This window comes from Carassius gibelio, chromosome B3, assembly GCF_023724105.1.
Source record: "Carassius gibelio isolate Cgi1373 ecotype wild population from Czech Republic chromosome B3, carGib1.2-hapl.c, whole genome shotgun sequence".
NCBI lineage: Eukaryota > Metazoa > Chordata > Actinopteri > Cypriniformes > Cyprinidae > Carassius > Carassius gibelio.
The window spans coordinates 7,447,414-7,472,026 of record NC_068398.1 but is presented as its reverse complement, the minus strand read 5'-3'; the positions used below and the strand labels follow the sequence as shown (position 1 = coordinate 7,472,026).

The window sequence follows — 24,613 nt, the reverse complement described above, 5'->3', positions numbered from 1 at the left end:
ATGAATACTGATGATTGATCATTATGATCCCTGTTACTGTAGGATCACAGAGCTGCTGGATATGGCAAATAATTCAGTTGATGATCAATACATAGGGCTGTAAAGAGCAGACAGGGTGAAGACACAATACAGTATATGAAGCAAGAAATGTCTAACCCCGAATCTGATTTCGCAGATGCTTGGAAACTTGCTGAAAAGAATCACAAGCCACCAGGAGAGAACTTGACAAAGAAACATTGAATTGCCATTTATGTGTACACTAACTCAGGTTTTAGGGTATATAAGGAGTTTAATGAAGCTGATGGTAAAGACAAGAAAAGATACAAAAATGAGACATAGAAATGGTATTCATTTCACTTTCTGTTAACAGATGCAATACAGATTCTGAAGAAAACACAAAAGAAATGCTATACAACTTATCGTGGTACAAATATTAAATTTATTCAGAATTTTCGGAACAGAAAAGTTTGTTTTGGCTGACTTACTTCTTCCTCTATCAAACATAACAAAACAAAGTTTTTTGGAACTGTATCTTGTTTTGAGATCCACACTTGTGAAGGTGCTGAGGTGTCAGAATATTCCAAGCTTCCTCATGAGAAAGAGGTGCTGATTCCTCCATGAGACGTTTAAGGTCACTGCTGTCAAGACAAAAGGTCAGAGAGGTGCTTGGTGTGACACTGTGTTCATTTTGAAAAGTTCTGCTAAGAAGTCACTTACACACTTGTTGGCGACGGACGAGAGAGAGTCTTAGGAGGATGATGGTGGCAGCTGTGGCCTAATGGTTAGAGACTTGAAATAGTTACCAGAAGGTCACAGGTTTGAGTCTCGGTGCTGGCAGGAGTTGAAGGTGGGTGGCAGTGAATGAACAGCACTCTCTTTCACTCTCAATACTCATGACTGAAGTGTCCTTGAGCAAGGCACTGAACCCCAGTTGCTCCCCGGGCGCTGGATCTATAGCTGCCCACTGCTCTGGGAGTGTGTTCATGGTGTGTTCACTTCTCACTGCTGTGTGTGTCTGCACTTGGATGGGTTAAATGCTGAGCACCAATTCTGAGTATGGGTTACCAATTTTTTACACTATTTTATTATTTACATTATTGATCATCTGAGTCCATTTGATTTTTTGTAAGTTTTATTTTTATTTATTTATATTTTTTCATCTTAATCATGTTTGACTGATAAGAGTTATCTTGGTTGGAGTTTTTGTGGTTTTCAGAAGAGTGAATGAAGCTTGTGGTTTTGTTGTGGGTAACTTTATAAACTCAGATCTGAGAAAAGTCTCATTTTAATTGCTCATCTCATACGCTTTCCTCAATTTAATTAGGTATGCATTTGAATGTTTTTATATATATATATTTTATAAGTGAGCCTATTACTCATAGTAGACATCGTAGTAATTTGGGAAAACTAATTTAAGGCCTTAGTGCTGCATTACCAGATGAGTTTGATGGTTCAGTATTAATTAAGTTCTGTATTGATCTCATAGTGTCTGAAAAATATTATATAATAACTAAGTTAATTCTTAGTTTTTGCCTTGATAATAGAAAATATGAGCTAGGCATCATGTATGACAGTCAAAAATGGGATATGAGCTACAAAATGACCAGATCCTGCCATTAGCTATATAGAAGACATATCTTGTATGTATAGGGCTTATATGTGGATATGAAGAAGCAATACAGGAGACCTATATTTCCTGTATATGCACATATATGCACCTCAATTTTGCCTATATGTGGCAAATATACACATATATGCAGCATATATTTTTATCATATATGTGCATATACACTACATATAGTTCATATATGCGCATATATCCACATATAGGTTCTTTCCATGTGGGTTTTCAAATCTATAGGTTTGAAGAGTCGCTGTCATCCCTCTATGTGGCGGACTTCTCTGATCTTTTGATCTCTTCTCATTGTTGCCCTTGAAGTTCTACAAAAACTAAAAGAAAACACGATCTGAAAACAAAAGAGAACAATATTCTCAGGTAAATTTGGTGTTCACATGAAATATTAATGTACATATTGCTTTCTATTATAGTGTCACTGGTTTAGTATTTGTTAAAAACTGTTTTTCAGCATCTGCTCTTCACTGGATCTACAAGATCATCTGAGGGATCTGACTGAATCAAGATGCTGCTGATCATTGAAGCTCTTCTTCTCATTTCAGCTGCTCTAGGAAAGGTAAGATTGTGTTCTAGTATGAATATTACAGACATGAATACTGATGATTTATCATTATGATCCCTGTTGCTGCAGGATCACAGAGCTGCTGTTAAAGGGAAGATATTTCCACTGGATATGGCACTGGATTCAGTTGATGACCTTTATAATGGCTGTAAAGAGAAAATGGCAGAGCAGGTGGACAAAGAATATCTGAAGAAGGAACTCAGAAACTCAGTTGATTTTGAAAAGGTTTGGGAAATTGGTAAAAACAAAGTATCAAAAAACTATTTTTTAGACAAATTAAAAACAAAACATAAAATTGCTATCTATGCGTACACTTACATCCAGATTGACCCAAATTTAAATATATATGAGAAGTTCAATAAAGACATTCGTTATGGTAAACAAAACTACCCAGTCATGAAATACAAATGGTATTCACTTCACTTTCTGTTAACAGAAGCAGTACAGATTCTGAAGAAAACACAAAATAGATGCTTTGATACTTTTCGCGGTACAAAGGTTACATTTGAGAATGATGTTCTGAACAAAGAGGTTCGATTTGGCTCATTTACATCCTCCTCTCTTGAACGTAGTATAGCAAAACGTTTTGGAACTGTATCTTGTTTTGTAATCCACACTTGTGAAGGAGCTAATATTACAAAATATTCTATGCTTCGTCATGAGGAAGAGGTGTTGATTCCTCCATATGAGAAGTTCATTGTTACTGCTATCAGGACAGGAACAAATCAGAAACATCGCGGGTGTAAGACTGAGTTTGTGTTGGAAAGCACTGGAATAAGAAGTGACCTGAACTGTGCTCTATATAACCAACCAAAACCATAGCAAAATACTGAGGTGTGTGCAGAACAAAGGGCCTTCAATTTGCATTATATATTAATGTACATTAGTTCAGGAAAAATAAAAAAATAAAAATCTGACACTGTTTACTTTGAAAGATTTTGGAAAAGTAAGTTCTGCATCCAACAATGGAAAACAAGCCACTTTTTTGAATGTTGCACAATTTGATTAATTGTATTAAAAATAGAGTTCTTAAGGTCCATGTAACACTTCACAATTCAATTTTCAGACCATATGGAGCAAATGAAACATTTTAAATAAAACCAAAAAATTCATTTTTTCCCAGTTACTTCTAAAATAATTTTTTTCTATTTTACTTTTGCTAAATTGTGACTTCAGAAATGATCATTTGAGTAAATAAAATGTACAAATATTCTATTTTTCCATTTTCTTTCCAGACCATATGGAGCAAATGAAACCAAACATTAAATGACAATTGCAATTTTCTTAAATGTTTTCTATTTTACTTTTGTTAAATTGTGACTTCAGAAATTATATTTGAATAAATAAAATCTAAACAATTTTCTATTTTTCCATTTTTTGTGCTGTGGGCTGTATCATTATTTCAGGGGTGTGACGCAGACTGTTTCACAAACACTTAACATGGCTTAATGTATCCTACTGAAACAGTTACACTGGTGGACACTATAATAAACACTACTATTTACAGACAAACAGAATAGGCCAGAATATGAAAGTAAATTGTGCTAAATTGGCCTTAAGTGTTTTGTGCCCCACTGAAAACCTAAAGAAAATGCGTGGCTCAATGGATGAAAACAGTGGTATAAATTAAAAAGCCCAAACTCTGTATATTTATTAATACAATGTATTCATAAAGTATATGTTAGGTACAGGAAGGCAGATGAGAATATGAACTCTACACGCTAAAACCGATATCCTCCATAGGCTTAATGGAAGAAGACTGTGTAAAAGTATGGCCAGATTCGGTATACACCTTATTAATGTTGCCTACTGGGAAGCAGATGTGACCGGAATATGAACATGAAGTCTCAAGTTAAGCATTTTCCTCCCTATGAAACCATTATTTGAAAATGCTTAATATGGCTTAATGCATTAAGACAGTAATTAAAAAATCCTACTATTTACACACAAGCAGAAGAGTCCAGAATATGAACACAACGCGCAAGTTTAACTTGGCGATCTAACATACACACACAACCATTGGGGGACATCCTAAAACGCTTAACGTAGCTTAATGCATTAACAATGTGTTTTTAAAGTACCAAATTTAATACATTATTAATAAATCCTATAATGTACAGATAAGCAGGTGAGTCCAGAATTAAAACGCAACATGTTTAATTGCACATTAAGCGTTTTCCTCCCAAGGAAAACATTTAACGTGGCATAATACATAAAAAAAAACTGTTTTTAAATGATCAAACTCAATAAACATTATCAACATAGGCTAGATTTATTCATAAACACCAGGCACAAAAATCTGTAATCATATATCTCAGGGTAATGTTAAAGCTGTTAAAGTTATTAAAAACATTATAGCATACAGTAATTTGCTATGCTTCGCTCAGCTGTCACTTTCCAAGGCTACGGCTGTTGCTGACTAGCTGCCAAAGACATGGGGGACTTTGAAAGTGGCAGCGGCATCAGTTGCCACCGAGTTACAAAATTATTAGTAATGTTGTAGAAGAATGAGCTTTATTGCCAGGTATGCTTACACATATGAGGAATTTGTTTTTGTGATAGAAGCTCCGCAGTACAACATAATGACAGTGACAGAACAAAAACACACATAAGAATTAACAAAAGAATAAAATACAAATAAGTAGGTTAGGGATGACAATATACAAATTGACAATTGTATGGCAGGTATATTACAAAAAGCAGTTATGTATGTACAGGTATATTATGTGCAAAATTTAAGTGTACAATAAGTATGTGTGTTAGATAAATAAGTGTATGTGTATATAAATATAAATAGTGAAGTGTGTTCCACAGTTATTATCAGCTGTTCATAAGATGGATTGCTGAGGGAAGAAACTGGTCCTGTGTCTGGTCGTTCTGGTGCTCAGTGCTCTGTAGCGTCGACCAGATGGCAACAGTTCAAAGAGGGAGTGTGCTGGATGTGAGGGGTCCAGAGTGATTTTGACAGCCCTTTTTCTCACTCTGGATAAGTACAGTTATTGAATAGAAGGGAGAGTTGAACCGATGATTCGCTCAGCAGTCTGGACTACCCTCTGTAGTCTTCTGAGGTCAGATTTAGAAGCTGAGCTGAACCAGACAGTTACTGAAGTGCAGAGGATGGATTCAATGATGGTGGAGTAGAACTGTTTCAGCAGCTCCTGTGGCAGGTTAAACTTCCTCAGCTGGCGGAGGAAGTACAACCTCTGCTGGGCCTTTTTCACAATGAGTCAATGTGAATGTCCCACTTCAGGTCCTGAGAGATAGTGGTGCCCAGGAACCTGAATGACTGTTCATGATGGTAATGGGGGGGGGGGGGGGGGAGCAGGGGGGTTTCTTCCATGGTCATCTCCATTGTTTTGAGGGTGTTAAGCTCCAGGTTAAGGTAAAGGCTAAGCTGAAGTCCACAAACAGGATCCTCACATAAGTCCTCACACCGGTCTGTCTAGGTGTTGCAGAACATAATGCAGTCCGATGTTTACTGGATCTTCCACAGACCTGTTTGCTCTGTAGGCAAACTGAAGAGGATCCAGCAAGGGCCCAGTGATTTCCTTCAGGTGGGCCAGAACCAGTTTTTCAAATGACTTCATGACTACAGACGTTAAAGCCACAGGCCTGTAGTCATTTAGTCCTGTAATTTTGGGTTTCTTAGGGATGGGGATGATGGTGGAGCGTTTGAAGCATGAAGGGACTTCGCACAGCTCCAGCGATCTGTTGAAGATCTGTGTGAAGATGGGGGCCAGCTGGTCAGCACAGGATTTCAGACAGGCTGGTGTAACACAATCTGGGCCTGGTGCTTTTTTCCTTTTCTGCTTCCGGAAGACCTGGCGCACCGCATCCTCGCTGATCTGAATTGCAGGTGTGGGGGAGAGGGGGGATGCAGGAGGTGAGAATGGTGAGAGGTTTATATAAGGTAAGCAAATTCTGCAACTTAAAAAAAAAACTTTAAAAAAAGTAAATGCAGTGTAAACTTTGTCAAGGTCTTTGTTATCAACGTTCCTCTTCTTACTGCTAACTGTGTACCTGAAGAGAAAGAAAGAAAAACATTTGCAAATTGTTTTTTTTTTGTTTGGTTACAGCACCATCCACTGATCAAAGTGTACATGACTTCTGAAATTTAAAGGGATAGCTTGCCCAAAAAAGAATATTATGTCATCATTTACTCACTCTCAAGTTGTATGAAACTTGTAAGAATTTCTATATTTCAAAGAATGTGGGCATTCTTATAAGCATTGCTCTCCAGATGTGGAATTCTATTGCTGAAATACCATCCCTATTATCTACCAAGGGAATTCACTGCTGTGTTTATAGCCGCTGTATACTAGTGATGGGAAGTTCGGATCATTTTACCGACTCGGACTTTTGAGTCTCGTTCAGCAAAATGAACGAATCTTTTTTCGAGTCATTTCGTTCATTTTAGCAAAATGTTATTAAAATATTAAGTGCTACCTCCCCAACACATCTAGTACTTATGCAAACGTTGATCACACAACAAACAATACAAAAATAAAATGCTATAAGATACAGAAAAAAATATTCATTCTTTACCTGGGTCTTCAGTCTGTGATTAGCTCATCTCACCTCTTATCTGACAAGAAGTCTTCGGGTTTAAGTCATTCCTTAATAACATGACAGACCCATACGCAAAACTAACGCGGTCTTGAGCCGGAAAGAGAATTGATTAGTTCATCTCATGAGTCTTTCGGGTCGAGTTTGACTCGTTGACTCGACCCGAAGACTCATGAGATGAACTAATTAATTCTCTTTCCGGCTCATATTGCATTGGGATTAGCGTATTGGGCTGTCACGTGATTGAGGAACGAGTCAAAAACCCGATTGACCCGAACTATGAACTAATCAATTCTCTTTCCGGCTCATATTGCATTGGGATTAGCGTATTGGGCTGTCACGTGATTGAAGAACGAGTCAAAAACCCGATTGACCCGAACTATGAACTAATCAATTCTCTTTCCGGCTCATATTGCATTGGGTAAGAGTATGGGGCTGTCACGTGATTGAGGAACGAGTCAAAAACCCAATTGACCCGAACTATGAACTAATCAATTCTCTTTCCGGCTCATATTGCATTGGGTAAGAGTATGGGGCTGTCACGTGATTGAGGAACGAGTCAAAAACCCGATTGACCCGAACTATGAACTAATCAATTCTCTTTCCGGCTCATATTGCATTGGGATTAGCGTATTGGGCTGTCACGTGATTGAAGAACGAGTCAAAAACCCGATTGACCCGAACTATGAACTAATCAATTCTCTTTCCGGCTCAGACTGCATTGGGTAAGAGTATGGGGCTGTCACGTGATTGAGGAACGAGTCAAAAACCCGATTGACCCGAACTATGAACTAATCAATTCTCTTTCCGGCTCATATTGCATTGGGATTAGCGTATTGGGCTGTCACGTGATTGAGGAACGAGTCAAAAACCCGATTGACCCGAACTATGAACTAATCAATTCTCTTTCCGGCTCAGACTGCATTGGGTAAGAGTATGGGGCTGTCACGTGATTGAGGAACGAGTCAAAAACCCGATTGACCCGAACTATGAACTAATCAATTCTCTTTCCGGCTCAAGACTGCATTGACTGACAGGTGAATTACTACTACTAGAACAGAACCTATGGAATAATGCGCATGCGCGACTGAACGAATCACTCCCCGAGACGACTCGTTCTTCCCAAATCACATTAAAGATTCGTTCAAAATGAACGAATCGTTCAAGAACGACACATCACTACTATGCGAGCCAACTCCACAGCCATGCTCTGCAGTCTCCACAACGTTGTCAGCGCACTATAGATGGCTCACCTGACCGTTTTTTTATCGCCACTGGTGACTTTAATCAGTACAATTCAGGGACTGTACTTCCCAAATATTACCAACAGGTGGACATCCACAATCAGCTATCATCGCCCTTCACAAGAAGAGCCCCCAACCTGTCTGAACGAATACAGTCCATCATGGAGTGTTTTGAGAGATCCCAAATAAACTTAACGACAAATGGTTTGCAGTTGGACTACACCCCACACTCTGCGACTGGCTCCTAAACTTCCTGACTGGCAGACCGCAGTCTGTCATGATTGGAAATAGGACCTCAGACACCATCACAACAAACATTGTCACCCCACAGGGGTGTGTTTTAGTCCCATCTTCTACACACTGTTCACACATGACTGTGTTGCCCCTCACAAGGACAATATCATTGTGAAGTCTGCTGATGGCAGTGATAGGACGGATCACTGGCAGGGATGAAGTGGACTACAGGAGGGAGATGGCCAGTCTTCTGACATGGTGTGAGGACAACAACCTCACCCTCAACACAACAAGACAAAGGAGAAGATAGTGGACATGAGGAAAGAGAGGAGAACTCACCACCCACTGTTTACCCGAGAGCTTGAGGTGGAGAGGGTGGAAGTTTTCCATGTCACTTATGATGCTCAACAACTTCTACAGCTGCGTTGATGACTGATGAGGTCGTCTTGACCAGCTGCATCATCGTGTGGCATTGAAACACTACAGTGAGGGACTGCAAACGTCTGCAGAGAGTGGTGAAGACTGCTGAGAAGATCATCAGGGCTCCACTGCCCTCTCTCCAGAAGTTGTCCAAATCACACAGAACCACACGAGATGTCAAAACCAGATTTTGTCGGGATGCGGGAAACCACTTATTTCAATAAGTACTAACTTAACGAGCGCAGAAAGAGTACATACTCTTCAGCCTGAATGTGTATGTATGTCTGAAGAATAAATCATCTGCTATGTTGATCATGTGACCTACAAAGTTAAAATAAGCGGAAAAAAAAGAAAAAAAAGAAGATATGAGTGACAGGTTTAATTAATGTATTAGTAAGTATCTTGATAATGATTAAACTTGCCCATGTTGTAGTCTTGTTGAAGAAACGGCTGCCTTTTTGTGTGTGATTGCAGTAGGCTATAGCCAATACTGTTAATGTAAGTTTTTATATTTTTAGCTCCACTAATGTGATCAAGTTTTATCCTTCAATCATTTTTAATAAGAAAACCAGAAATTGTTATCTCTTGAATATTTTTTCAATTACTTTATGTGCAAAATCCTCATTATTATTTTTTTCTTGTTTATCTCATACTGTGATGAACACATGATATTTTTATTTAATTTATTATGATTCTTCATCGTTAGATACAACCGTCTTACCCTGATCTTTTATGTAGTAAGTTTGGCAATAATAATAATAAAGAGGGACAGCATCACTAACTCAACAGTCCAGTACAGTTTCCCTCAGCGACTCTGCAGTGTCTGCACAAAGGGTACATCGATCAGCTGCTAGAAGATCTCACCTTTGGAGAAGACTGGTCATTTTATACTCTAAAAATGTAAGCATTTCTACTCAAAAATTAACATGATCCCATAATAAATTGCATCTTTTGCCCACCCCAATACTTACATGCAATAATAATGACAAATGACAACCAATAAATATCTTAAAATGACATTTTAGTAAAAGAAGCAAAATGTTTTTTGTTTTTGTTTTTTTTTGTCGTGACATAGCCATACATGAATATACACTAGTTGAACAAATGCAGTCAATGTGAATACATACATTTTCAGTCAAGCAATTAATGTATATGAATGGATAAAATATTTATATTTTATTTAATAATAACAAGAAACATGTCTAAATAATGAAAAGAATGTTTAAAGTTATCATCACAATAAATGCATACATGTACATGTCAGCAACAGATGAAACAAAGCTTCATTCAAACTCTTCATGAGCACCACTTCCTGTAAAACAATTACACAGAGTTTACAAGTACATGCATTGATTTATTGCTTTTGTAGTGGGCTAAACAACTAAAGTGGTTCAAAACCACCAGTGTGTCCTTGAGCAAGGCTCTTTTCTCCTGGTTGATAAGGGGTTTGTAGGCCCCTGTTATAAGAGCACTGTCAATCACTTCAGATAAAAGCTCCATCACATTTTTGCCAAAATCAAATCCTCTGTGTCTTTTGTTCTTTCTCTATATCCACTCGCTGCTCTGGGGTCACTGAGGATGAATAATAAAAGTGCTGTAATAGTTGTTTAAAATTACATTAATTAAAATAAACTACAACTTAAGACTTAAAATCTTTTATTTCTGTAGTGTACTTACACAAACCCTGTGATAGGCAATATTCCTTCATCAGTCTGTCTTCACCAGATAAACACATGTGTCTCATCTGTCCCTATAACATCCAGACAAGAGCCAGTGTCCTCTTTCATTTATCTGTGATAAACTACATTTACATGTTGAGTTGGTAACTGATGTAACTCGCTTTTTATCCAACACAAATGTTCTGTAAATTATCAATATTGCAAATGGAAAAATAAAACAGATAACCTATGTTTAGTTACTTTATGTAGATTTGTTTGTGTACATGACTTACACTCATCTAAAGCAGTGTTGTCAAAAGTGAATTCTACATAATAGCCCACATACATCACTCAGATAACTGTTTCATGTCTATTAGATGGGCTCAGCTGTAGTACTTGGCAAACATGATCCTGTCAAATGATAAACAGACATTTAGTAATAGTCTTCGAGATGTATATACGTATGGTTTATGCAAATCCACTTTTGAAACGCTTACTTAATGGAGCTCCTCTGTTAGTTATGCACTATAAAACATGTTTTTACAGCACAATCACAAATATGCTATATTATGTAGTAGGTCACAGATCGGGTTTAGATTAAGCAAGGATTATAGGCCTAGTCTTGTCAGTGAATCTGGAGGATAGCGTCTTTACACCTTTTGCTTATAAGTTGCTGACTTTACCCCTTAGTTTTAATACATTATTAACTCCAAAAACAATACCACTTTATGAAAAATTACGTACTTCAATTTAAAGAATTATTTTGGGAAAAGATATATTCTCACCGTTGTCTATCACATATTCCTGTTCTTTCCATCTTAACGGTGGTTGGCATCCAGTTTATTGGTGCTTTACCGCCCTCTTCTGTTCCGGTGTGTGGACCAGATCTATTCCGGAGTAGTAGGTTTTCCTACTAAAACGTACACATCACTCACATTGTCCGCTAACATTAATATCCACACACACATCACGCATCAAATCCTGCCTAAAACCCCTGCTTTCCTAAAAATACGTAATCAGTATTCTACTCTGTGACCTGTTTAAAGCGGCCATATTGTGAACAATTTATCGTTTTGACATCTCGCATGGTTCTGTGTGTTTTGGACAACTTCAAGTTACGCCTCCTACTTCAAGTTACGCCTCTTTCAAGTTACGCCCCCCTGTCTTACAGCCCGCAGCCCTACAGGCTTGCACTAGCCCACGACACACACCTGTTTCACACATACTCCGTCTACAGTGTGTATGCGTTGTGTATTTTTTTTACGCACCCATGTTAACAGATTCCAGCGTTCACGCTGTTGCGGTCTGTCAGTGCGTTCCAGGAGTGTTGCATCTGCAGCAGTGCAGCGATCATTTACGTACCGAATCTATCTTTGCTGCGCTGCACGCACTGAATTAAAGTGACAGCACGTTGTTCACGGTAAAAATGAACATGGATTGACTTGGAAATACAGTCATTTTACAATAAATGTAAACTAATTGAAGCCTACTGTGTTTCACAGGCAACACGTGGGTTTTTGGTTAGGTTTAAAACAAGAAAAAAAGCACCTTTAGATAAACAAGGCAACATAATATGCACTTTTATTGAGGCAGAAAAACAAAGTTTATTAAGACCCGTGGGATTGCTTGTACATTTGAAATATAAAATAATGAACAAATGTTGTGTTTCTGGACTAAACAGCCGCGGATCAGTAGCGGACTGCAAAAGCGTCCTGTGTGAAAGAACAATGAGTCCATGCTGCTTCAGCACCACATACGTAACCACACGGAGTGCATACGCACTGCAGATGGAGTATGTGTGAAACAGGCGACAAACTGTGTCCACTCCTTCCCTCAGCAGTGTAAAATGCAGTCACCTTAGCCATTAGACTTTTAAATGGGTAGCCAGTGGACACAGACTAATCTCACTTATCTCATAGAATTGGTGTACTGAACTGCTACAGCTCAATTTAGACATTTGTAAATGTTACTGCTGCTATTTCCTATCAGGTAGCTTCATATCGATTTGCACATTGTTAATGTTACAGCTGCTATTGTTATAATTTAATTGCACTCAATTTGCTACAGGCTACTGTACTATTGTTTTGTACATAAATCATTATTGTACACTCACACATAGAGATATACTATATATTACTGCTAGATATAAAAACATGTTACAGTTACTACAGTTTATATTATTATTATTTATTTATTTGAAAGTGACTGCTGTAATTGCAGCTGACCACTTGATGTCACTGGTAGGATCTGTCTTTGAGGCTTTGAAGCTTTTTATTTGGTACAATCAAGGAAAAGCCTCAAAAGCTTCACAAGACTTCATTTGCTCACCCAAACACAACCATGGCAGCCTATTAACTTAAACAGCACAGTGGTTTCTGTTATTGGGTCGAATTGAGGTCAGATCATATTCACACCTTAAACAAACCGTACCACAGTTAGTTTGGAACTGAACCGAGACCACCTCTTCATCTGGGTCTCGGTTCGGTTGTTATTGCATAACAAAGAACTTTAGTATTATGTTTCTATTTTTACCCAAAATGAGATGATGTGAGCATGGAGCAGGGTAACCCTAACCCTAATTCTCATGTACTTTAATATCTGTTTCACAAGTGAGACACAGGAAATCTCTTATATGGATAAATGCATCAGATGTCACTACAGCTTGATAACATGCTGATGGAGATGCTCTGACTGATGAAATGTGGAAGACAATAAACACTTAATTGCAATACAACACTAACTGAGATTAAAGGGTTAGTTTAATCTATGACAAAAACTATGACTTTATTCAGCATTGTCTTCTCTTCTGTGTCTGTTGTGAGACTGTTCAAAACAAAGCAGTCTGTGATATCGTGAACTAATCATTCAATGTAACCGGATCTTGAACCGGTTCACCAAATCGAACTGAATCGTTTTAAACGGTTCACATCTCTAATGAGCATTAATCCACAAATGATTTAAGCCGTTAACTTTTTTAATGTGGCTGAAAACTCCCTCTGAGTTCAAACAAACCAATATCCCGGAGTAATTCATGTACTCAAACAGTACACTGACTGAACTGCTGTGAAGAGAGAACTGAAGATGAACACCGAGCCGAGCCAGATAACAAACAACAGACTGACAAAATCTAAAATATCTTAAACTGTGTTCTGAAGATGAATGGAGGTCTTACAGGTTTGGAACGACATGTGTTTGAGTTATTAATTACATCATTTCGATTTTTGGATGAACTAACCCTTTAAGCACTCTCAGAAAACATCCATTATAATCACTGAAGCTGTTAACACTGTGAAATGCATACCTTACCTACATCGTACGATGATGAGAGAATTAATTCACAAGAAATCTGAATTTAGTCAGCGATGCGCCCACTGAACGAAACAAAAAAAACGATGACTTATCTAATGCTTTTTTTTCCTGGCTCAGCGCCAGCCAGCTAACGCAAAATTGAGTTTAGCAGCTAGTGATGTGTGGCACATCATACCTGTGAAATATAAAAATATAAAAAATATTTTTGTCTTTTGTAAGCTGCATTCCAAATCTACTTGGCTCGAAAATCTGAGGGGGCCCGTGCCTCACTTGGTTTGAATGGGCATGACGCCTCTGAGTACTGTGACAAAAGTATTTGTAATTAGTTACTTTCCTCCTGTAGTGGAGTCTAGTGGTGTCACAAAAACAGGCCTCTCCCACAATAGTTTGATTGACAGTAGCGTTTCAGCACAGACTGGACTGGTGTCTTACTTTAGCACCGCCCTGAGTGAGCTGTCATCAGTCGCAATTGTTTTAATTCTGGAGCAAATGTAGACAATAATTTTGAAGTGACTGAGGTGTTCTGTTGTTGGATGTAATAGTGAACATAGCAGTCCTTATTTACTCCAGACATCTGAGCCGCAGAATACACAGTAGATTCTGTTTGTTTTTGAAGAGAATGTGTCCCCGATATACATTAATACATCTATGTTTGTGCGAATCATTCCATATCTGCTGATTGGCTTCATCACTCTGTCTCCTCTCCACCAGTAAGCTGGTGTGTGGTGGGCGTTCTGGCACAATATGGCTGCCATCGCATCATCCAAGTGGGTGCTGCACACTGGTGGTGGATGAGGAGATACCCCCTGACAATTTAAAGTGCTTTGAGTGCCTAGAAAAGCGCTATATTAATGTAAAGAATTATTCATGATCCAGCTTCACCAACAGAAAAAGTGAGTGTAAGTTTTTTTTTATGAATCTTTTCAAATTGCCTTTCCTAATAATGTGCTAATTAGCAAGTTTCACTGTGAATGCAGCTAAAGTAAACAGTCCCTTGGAGATTGGCTCCTAAGAGAGGGGCGGGGTCAGCAGAGCTCATTAACATTTAAAGGAAAATGCTACAAAACTGTAGTGCTCTGAAAAGAGCAGTTTGTGACAGGGTAGAAAACGTGTTTTTTACACTACCATTAAGACTTTTCAATCAAACTATTGTATGTTACAGGCTTTTCATTAAGATCCTACAGAATCATATCGGCTTGTGGAAAATTTGCATTCTATGACCCCTTTAATGTTATATACACTGTTCATTTTTCCTATTCATTTATATAAGGTTAGCAAATTCTGCAACTTAACTTAAAAAAAGTAAATGCAGTGTTCTAGTAGTCATGGCACCCCCTGAGGCAGACATGTTTGCTCGCTCCCTACTCTAATGCCATTTTATTTCTTCTTTTTTGTTTGCTTCTTGTTTTCTCTGCAGTGCACTAATGTAATGCAGTGCTAACATAAAACAGACAGGCATTTCTGGACATCACCAATTCAGCCAACCATTTTGAGTTGACCTGTTTTATACCTCCGGAACTACAACTCATTACTCACTCTCGCAGCACCACCACCACCACCATCCCCAGGAAGGCCTTGAAGCACTGAGCTCGACTGAGGAATCTGACTCTAGGAAAGTGCTCCAGAGACGACGACTCAGGCGAGGCAAGAGGGGAGGGCTTCATGGTAGGCTAAAGGCCTGCACTAACTGGCCACCTCTACCTAGCATCTTGTTAGCTAACGTGCAGTCTCTGGAAAACAAACTGGACTAGTAAGAGAATGCTGCACTTTTACAGAGAACTGACTCTCAGAGAAAGTACCAGAATCCTCTAGTCAGCTACAGATTCACCCCTTACACAGAGGAGACAGGACCACAGCCTCCGGTAAGGCCAAAAGAGTTTTATTGCTGAAATACTGACCCACACTCAGAGCAGTATGCCGGACACTTTGGACCCCCTGAAGTGTGCATACCAGACCAACAGGTCCACCTCAGATGCCATTGCTGCTGCCCTCCATATTTTCCTCTCTCACCTGAAAGATAAGGACACCTACCTGTTACTAAATTTAACTATATTATTGTTTTGCACAAGTCAAAATTGCACGTTACAATACTATTGTTTTGCACAAGTCAATATTGCACACTCGCACAAACAGATGTACATAGTCTATATTTCAATACACATAATCAACATAACCAATAATCAATGGGAAGTCGTGGCCTAATGGTTAGAGAGTCAGACTTGCAATTCAAAAGTTGCATATTCGAGTCTTGGGCCAGCAGGAATTGTAGGTGGGGGGGAATGAATGTACAGCACTCTCTCCACCCTCAATACCACGACTGAGGTGTCCTTGAGGCTTGCTTGAGCCCAACTGTTCCCCAGGTGCCGCAGCATAAATGGCTGCCCACTGCTCCGGGTGTGTGTTCACAGTGTGTGTGTGTGTGTTCACTGCTCTGTGTGTGTGCACTTTTGGATGGGTTAAATGCAGAGCATGAATTCTGAGTATGGGTCACCATGTTTGTTTGTATGTATATGTATGTCTGTTTTTTTTTTTTTTTTTTTTTTTTTTTTTGCATAGTTTGCACTTGTCTTTGCATTCAATGTGGACAGCAAAGAAAGAATTTCATTGTACAGGGAAACTTGTATTCAAGAATACTAATTTAGAATCTGTTGAACTATTGAACTGCTCAAATTACTACTACTAACAAGGCATGTTAAGTTGCTTTTACACGTCTAGCCAGAAGCTCACAGTTTGTCCAGTGTGAAACCACACATAAACATTAAACATTTATAAGCGTTGCATTATGAGCTAAAAGCATCAAGCTCACTCTTCAGCAGATCACACTTCAGCTCAGAACACACACACACACACACACACACACACACACACACACAATTAATTAATTAGCATTATTAAAATAAAAAGCAGCTTCAACAGAATAACAGTTTTAATATGTTTAGAGTAAGAAGTGTAGAAAGTAAGAAGTGCTGAGATATGAAGCATGGACATCAGGAGTAAGGAGAAACCAAATGTTTGTTTCAAATCCAGACGCAAAGATTCTCAGAAAACCTAAATATCATCATTACATGCGACTATGATGTCATGCACCAAGTATTGGCATTTACATCTGATCTCTTCTAATCCAGCTCTCATAGATTTTTATATAATATATAGGCTACTTTCCAATAAAGCTGTTCTCATTTACATATTTTCTGTCACACAACCGAATGAACATGATATATGTAAAGACTGACCTAATGTTAACCAGCAGTCTAAAAAGCAGTTTGATTTGTCACTGATTACTGATAAAAAAAATAAAAAAATCAATTAGTTGTTAATCATTGTTTTAAATGTTTCCTTTTTTTGAGAAAGGGACAGAAGAGATGAGACAGAAATGGTCTGGAAAGAATAATTTTGTTGAAAATAATTTTGTTTAATATAGAATAGATCTTCCATCTTTCACTGAGTCAGAAATGCTTTCAGGTCTTTTTTTGCCTTTGTCCAGAGTGAAACCATATGGGCATTCACAAGTGTTGCAATATAGATAGATCGCACTTACTCACTAGCTGTTATATTTCAGAAAACACACACACACATTATTAGCTAGCTTCAACCTTTTCATCTGTTGATTTGAAGAGTCGTTGTCAACTGGCTGAGAACAAATTACTTTTCTGCACTTCACTTCACCTGAAAAATAACTGAAAGAAAACTCAGACTCTGAAAAAGACAACATTGTTTTCTGGTAAGTTTGGAGATAAATTAAGGTTATATTGCAAACTTATGCACATTTCTACTGATGTGATGAATGTTATGTAGAACCTAAAAAAAATCCTTTTGGATTCATATATTTAGCATTTGTGAGACACTGTTGTGTTTCTTGTCTTTCAGCATCTGCTCTTCACTAGATCTACAAGATCATCTGAGGGATCTGTCTGAATCAAGATGCTGCTGATCATTGAAGCTCTTCTTCTCATTTCAGCTGCTCTAGGAAAGGTAAGATTGTGTTCTAGTATGAATATTACAGACATTAATACTGATGATTGATCATTATGATCCCTGTTGCTGCAGGATCACAGAGCTGCTGTTGAAGGGAAGATATTTCCACTGGATATGGCGCTGGATTCAGCTGATGATCGATATGACGGATGAATCGGGAAAATGAAACAACTGGTCGAAAATAAATATCTGAAGAAGGAACTTAATAACTCTAGAAATAATTTTAAAATAGCTTGGCAAGAGGGTGAAAAAAAACAGTAAGAAGCCAGAAAATAACTTGACACAAAACCATTCAATTGCCATTTATGTGTATACTGGTGATAAAGTTTTTCGTGATTTCAACAATGAAACTCGTAACGGTAAACAAAACTACACAACCGAGCAATACGATTGGTATTCACTTCACTTTCTGTTAACAGAAGCGGTACAGATTCTGAACCAAACACAAAATACATGCTATGATACTTATCGTCGTACCAAAGTTGAATTTAATAAGGATGTTCTGAACAAAGAGGTTCGTTTTGGCTCATTTACTTCTTCCTCTATTGATCGTGATAAAGGAGCAAAGATTTTTGGAACTGTCTCTTGTTTTGAGATCCACACTTGTGAAGGTGCTGAGGTGACAAACTATTCAAAGCTTTCTCGTGAGAAAGAGGTGCTGATTCCTCCGTATGAGACGTTTAAAGTCACTTCTATTAGGAAAAAAGGAGATGAGAAAGATCTCTGGTGTGACACTGTGTACACTTTGAAAAACACTGGAAAAACAAGTAACCTGAACTGTGCTTTATTCAGGAGACCAAACAAGACCAAAGATAAGTACCATGTTTTGCACTGGGCCTAACAATGTGCTTTGAATTCACATCAGTTCCACAAAAAGCAATATGATAAACATCAACATGTAAGCATGTTTTATTTCTTCAATGTAGTGCTGTGATTCTTTGTCAGAATATATCTATAATATATTTTCAGCATAATGAAATAAAGTTATTTTTAAGTGATTCAAGAGGCCTCAGATTAGTTTTTCATATTTCTTTTTTTTACACATCTTTTTCAATCACATTTAGTGAACAATTTAATCAGGATGTGCAATGTAGTCAATACTCTTAAGGCAGTGCAGCATAAATTGGCCAATATCAAATATTAAAAATAATTTACAATATTTAAAGTTAAAAGTATTTTTAATCTATTGTATTCTTTGACTTTTGTTAAATGAATAGTTTGTTAAAGAGGTGGTGATATTGTTGAATGGCTGTGTACTGTAGCATCTGGACCCATCAGAGACACATTTTCTTTTGTTATATTTAACAAATACTTGGTAACATCCCTCATTTTGTCACGATCATCAGCTGGAGTGCCCATGAACTCCTATAGAGGGCACTCCATTCAGGACTCTGGCATCTTGTATTTCCATTCCCAACTCCATTTCCCATAATCCTGTGCTTAGGTGTTCCCCATTACCACTCCCCTCTATAAACTGTGTTTGGACTCTCAATCACTGCAAAGTCTTGTTTAGTTCTGTCTGGCATTTCTGAGCGGTTTCCTAGTGTTTGTTCATTCCTTCTGTGTTTGACTTTGGATTGTGTATAGTGACTTTGATTCTGTGCTGCCTGCCCCGATCTCTGTCTGGTATTGTTAGTGATTCTGGATATCCCTTGACACATTTGATGCTGTTCCTGATTTCTGCCTGTCTGAGCATTCTCTAATAAACTACTGCATATGGATCCTAACGTCTCTGACTCCTTGTTACTTGTCAAGGGCACCTAAGTCATGGTATTGAAGGTGGAGAGAGAACTGTAAATGCACTCCCCCAGCCTACAATTCCTGCCGGCCCAAGACTCGAACTCACAACTTTTCGATTGCGAGTCCAAGTCGCTAACCGTTAGGCCACAACTTCCCCATGACTTACAGAATGGCAAAACATAAGGAAATCACCTTCTGTTTCCAGGAGGCTCTTATAACTGCTGGACACCGAGAGCAGCTTGAAAAGGCCGCTGGACAGGGCTTTGGAAAAATAACTGTTTCACACAAAATCACTGTTACAAACAGCATATGTGGAAATTAATGAGAGGGACACTAGAGTTGAGGCCTTAGAAGGCCATCTGCATGCAGCCAGAGCTGAAGTCCAAACCCTAACTCAGCAATTCTGCAATGATAAAGAGGAGCTTGACACAGTCCAAAAAGAACTGAAACAGTTCTTCAGGCTGTACATGGACTCAAGTAAAAGTCACCCTGCTGCACGTCACACTGCCAGCAGTGTAAACCCCCTCACCTCTGTACTACACAGACACACGGGGTGAGAAAAAGCTTTCTGCTTGACACTTCACGTGGAAAGGGAAAAGGATAAATTCAGACAAATGCCACGTTCCTACCGGGAACAATAGTACCAGGAACTTTTGTCCCCAGGAACTATTTCCCTCCTTTCTGTGTTTCCATCGCGGCCTAAGTATTGGGAAGATTAGGCAAATAGTCTGGTGACGTAGGTCTGTGCACATTTCTCAATACAAAGTATGCTGATTTTGGCCTTGCATCCTCAGTAGTTACAACTTTGTGCATTTCTCTCGGGAGTGTGATGTCCGCGACAACGCAATTCTGCAAATAGCAACGTACTTGATAACATCAGTCAGCTTGCCTTGGCTACTGCAATTTTCCTCATTGTATATTTACAATAAAATGAAAAAGAATATAAAATACCACTGACTCCTTTCGTTTTCATTTAAACAAAATAATAGCAGCAGAAATGTACTTAGTTCAGGCATATGTGTATATATACAGTCATTACAATGAAATTAAATATTATATCAATTGCTTCTTTTTATTTTCATTTGAACATGTAGATAAATTGAATATAGACCAAAGATTACCTGTTAGATTTACCTAAAATGAATTATATTTTATGTTTAACCACTAAAGAGACATCAGAACCAGCGACACATCAAAAGGACTAGCCGAGGTGAGGCTGCTCTAATACACATTTTTAAATAGCCAGTCTTTATAAATAAACCACAGATTTGAGCTTTAAACAACTACATTCTCACCTGAAATACTTTTAAAATTAAATTTCATGACACAATAACAGTAATATTTTGAAAATTATCAGAATAAATGGTGGTTGAAATCACAATGCTGCTCGATCAATCAGCATGTTTAATACCCAAGTCCCACCCCCAAAAGTTCCAGAACTTTGAAAAAGTACTACCTTGCCAGCAGGGACTTTCTGAGGGTCATTTTTTTTTTTTTTTTAGAATTTTATCTAGAGCCTGATTCCTGTGGTGGAAACACACTAAGTACCAGTCAAAAGTCCCTAGTTCCTGGGTAAAGTTCCAGCGGTGGAAGTGTACATAATGGGGAAGTCGTAGCTTAGTGGGTAGAGAGTTTGACTCCTAACCCTAACGTTGTGGGTTTGAGTCTTGGGCTGACAATACTATGACTTAGGTGCCCAGCATAAATGGCTGGCCTGTGTGTGTGTCTAGTGTTTAGAGGATCAATATGTATAAAACAGCCTTAAAATTTGTAGTTGTGTAAAAAAAAAAAAAAAAAATAGTGTCACCTAAAAACATGTTGATATGTGTGTTTATGTTTTTATGTTTTGTCTTTGAACTTGTATGATATCATGTGTTGATTAATTCATAAATTTACCATTACACATTTTGAGGATATCATTTATGATATCACTTTCATGTTAGACAAACAGGAATCAAGGGTTTGTCCAATGTGAAACCACACAAACATCAGATCTTCACAAGTGATTATGATCTAAACCATGTAGATGAGCTAAACACATCACAGTCACACTATTATTTCTTAAACCACATACACAGGAGGACAACTAATCATTAAATCACCATTTATGTGTATGTGTATATGGCAAATTCAATAAAGAAGTAAACAAAATTACGCTAACAAGAAATTCAAATGGTACTCACTTAACTTTCTGTTAACAGATGCTATAAAGAATTTATATAAAAACCAAATAGCATGCTATAATAAAATGTACTGAGGTCGAAATGTAACTTTTTTTTTTTTTTACAGAGCATCCACTGATGCACCCACCTCCTGAGGACTGGAGTTCGGCAATGAAAAATCTAATTTTGGGGTCTCTCAAATTCTTTATTTTCATCCAATTCTTCAAATTTCACTTTGTTTTTAAATTGTAAGTTTGTGTGGTTTTGAGATCATGCTGGGAATTATACCTAAACCTAGAAGAATATATCTATTCTTTCATTTCCACCTATATGTGCTTTTTTATTCATTATTAAAATAATTTTTTCCCATTCTAGAAAATTCACAGGTATTTATGCATTATTTAAAAAAAGAATGTATCTAAAATACGCTTTACTGGATAAATCCCTAGTACTTTACAGAGCTTGTCCTTAACTTTTATATAAATGTACATTTTGTTTAGCCATTAAAGTTTTCTAGTATGGTAGTCATCATTTATCTCTTACACAAAATACCTTTCTGCTACTTTGGATGACACATAACCTTTCTCACCTTTACTCTGATGAAGCATCAGACCCGTTCTCACAAAAACCCCTTTGTAAGTGATTGTCACATTTCACTGAGAGGTTTAGTTATCACACTACCAAAACCACCTGGAGGTGTTGTGTCTTTTCTTTGTAGCATGTAACAATGAAGACTAAGGACTTAAATAAGCAAAACTATGTTTACTTAAAGTCAGGGCTGTCAAAACCTGTTCCTGGAGGGCCACTGTTCTGCAGAGGTCAGCTCCAACCCAAATGAAACACAGCTGAAGCTGATCAAGGTCTTCTAGGCATACTAGAGACAGGTGTGCTGTGGCAAGTTGAAGCTAAACGCTGCAGGACTGAGGCTCTCCAGGACCAAGTTTGGACATACCTGAGTCCCTGACTCTTGGAGCAGTGTTTTACATGGATTCCATCATTTCTACAGCATTTGATCACTTCTCTTCCTCACGACACACTGTGCTACATCCACACAAAGCTGGAGCTTACCCCAATCAAATCTTTATTTCCCTTGTTCTAAAAAAAAATCCTGTCCAAACGATGTTGTATCAAGAAATATCTGCATCTACACAAAACCAGTGAAACCGACGATGTAGTATACATGCCAGATCACTATGTGGTGCTGTAATTTTGCTGCAGAGATACACAAAAATGAAGAAGAAGACTTGGAGCATGCATAAACCTTGCGCGCTGTATACAAACCATTGTTGTTGTTGCTCTTAAGTGATGTAGTGGTGTCTGACCAGGGTCGACACATGGGGTGATGACATTATAGTTTCCGAAAATATACGGATGGCCCCGTCCACATAAATACGCAAAGATGGCGTTTTCAGATCTAACCACTCCGGTTTTAAAAAATAGTGGTTTCACCTCCTGAAAACGCCAGATATCACATTTTTTATCAGATAAAAAATGTGAAACGGGTCTCCATGTGGATGGGGCCTAGTATCAAGAATGAACTGACTGATGTATTTGTGTCTGAAGATCAATATTTCCTTGATGAGAATCTGCCCATCACAAAAACAAACCTGTTTTCTGGTAGTGATATGACAGGAACTGTCCTGTGTGAAACCACATACAAACCAGATGTTCACAGGTGTTGCATTATGAAGAGCAAAACAATTGAGCACTAATGCACCATGACCACACTTCAGCTATTGATTCCCACAATACACACAGACAGACATTTGTAATGGTATAAATAACCTTCCTCATCACTTGGCTTTTTGTCTGACTGTGAGCGACTGATCTGATCTTCTCCTCTCATCATTGCTCCTGAACTTCTGGAAAGTAAAGATAAAGAGACACACACTATTGTCAGGTAAATTTGGGGTCAGTATAGATCAAGGTCAATATATCAATGAACATCACAGGTTTAACTTCAAATTTGACTTAAAAAAAAAAATCAACCTGACAGACAATACCTTAAGAATTTGGTGAACACTTGCTGTGATGGATAGTAATTGTGAAACTCTGTTTCTTGTCTTTCAGCATCTGCTCTTCACTATAGATCTAAGATCATCTGACTGAATCAAGATGCTGCTGATCATTGAAGCTCTTCTTCTCATTTCAGCTGCTCTAGGAAAGGTAAGATTGTGTTCTAGTATGAATATTACAGACATGAATACTGATGATTGATCATTATGATCCCTGTTGCTGCAGGATCACAGAGCTGCTGTTAAAGGGAAGATATTTCCACTGGATATGGCGCTGGATTCAGTTGATGATCAATATGAGGGCTGTAGAGAGAAAATGGCAGAACTGGTGGAGACAAAATATATGAAGCGAGAATTGTCTAACCCCGAATCTGATTTTGCACATGCTTGGAAACTTGCTGTAAAGAATCACAAGCCACCAGGAGAGAACTTGAAAAAGAAACATTCAATTGCTATTTATGTGTACACGACTTCAGGTTTTGAGGTATATAAAAAGTTTAATGAAGCTGATCGTAAAGACAAGAGAGAATACCAATACCAAACATACGATTGGTATTCACTTCACTTTCTGTTAACAGAAGCGGTACAGATTCTGAACCAAACACAAAATAAATGCTATGATACTTATCGTCGTACTAAAGTTGAATTTGATAAGGATGTTCTGAACAAAGAGGTTCGTTTTGGCTCATTTACTTCTTCCTCTATTGATCGTGATAAAGGAGCAAAGATTTTTGGAACTGTCTCTTGTTTTGAGATCCACACTTGTGAAGGTGCTGAGGTGTCAGAATATTCCAAGCTTCCTCATGAGAAAGAGGTGCTGATTCCTCCATATGAGACGTTTGAAGTTACTGCTGTCAGAACAAGAAGCGGTCAGAAAGATCTCTGGTGTGACACTGTGTACACTTTGAAAAGCTCTGGTAAGAGAAGTGACCTCAACTGTGCTCTATTCAAGAAACCAGCCAAGACCTTAACAAAATACTATGCTGAGTATAGAATAATGCTTTAAACCTCCACATGAATCAGTATAAAAATGTTTTCCTCTCTGTTTAGTTCAGGAAACACAATTTGTGCATAATAAAGCTCATTTTAAGT

The 24,613-nt window shown here is 38.0% G+C and overlaps 3 protein-coding genes and 1 pseudogene across 5 annotated transcripts in view; all 4 read left to right on the top strand.

The window, feature by feature from the left end:
- The window catches only part of LOC127953235 (NAD(P)(+)--arginine ADP-ribosyltransferase 2-like), a 13,412-nt gene extending 10,162 nt beyond the window's left edge, over positions 1-3,250 (top strand). Inside the window, exons 1-2 of one of the 2 annotated variants that reach the window (XM_052552234.1) lie at positions 2,072-2,192; positions 2,268-3,247. In XM_052552234.1, the coding sequence (XP_052408194.1) occupies positions 2,142-2,192; positions 2,268-3,020 (804 nt within the window). In that variant the 5' untranslated portion in view covers positions 2,072-2,141 and the 3' untranslated portion in view covers positions 3,021-3,247. Of the gene's footprint in view, positions 1-2,071; positions 2,193-2,267 lie in introns of those variants that run through there. The other variant, XM_052552235.1, reaches the window with a different exon arrangement.
- The window catches only part of LOC127953236 (NAD(P)(+)--arginine ADP-ribosyltransferase 2-like), an 88,763-nt gene that overhangs the window by 10,203 nt on the left and 53,947 nt on the right, over positions 1-24,613 (top strand). The window lies entirely within an intron of this gene.
- LOC127953232 (NAD(P)(+)--arginine ADP-ribosyltransferase 2-like) overlaps positions 1-24,613 on the top strand; it is a 25,048-nt gene extending 435 nt beyond the window's left edge. The window contains exons 1-3 of one of the 2 annotated variants that reach the window (XM_052552232.1): positions 23,222-23,406; positions 23,577-23,672; positions 23,748-24,613. In XM_052552232.1, coding sequence (XP_052408192.1) covers positions 23,622-23,672; positions 23,748-24,527 — 831 coding nt within the window. In that variant the 5' untranslated portion in view covers positions 23,222-23,406; positions 23,577-23,621 and the 3' untranslated portion in view covers positions 24,528-24,613. Of the gene's footprint in view, positions 1-23,221; positions 23,407-23,576; positions 23,673-23,747 lie in introns of those variants that run through there. The other variant, XM_052552233.1, reaches the window with a different exon arrangement.
- Positions 17,083-19,319, top strand: LOC127953234 (ecto-ADP-ribosyltransferase 4-like; annotated as a pseudogene).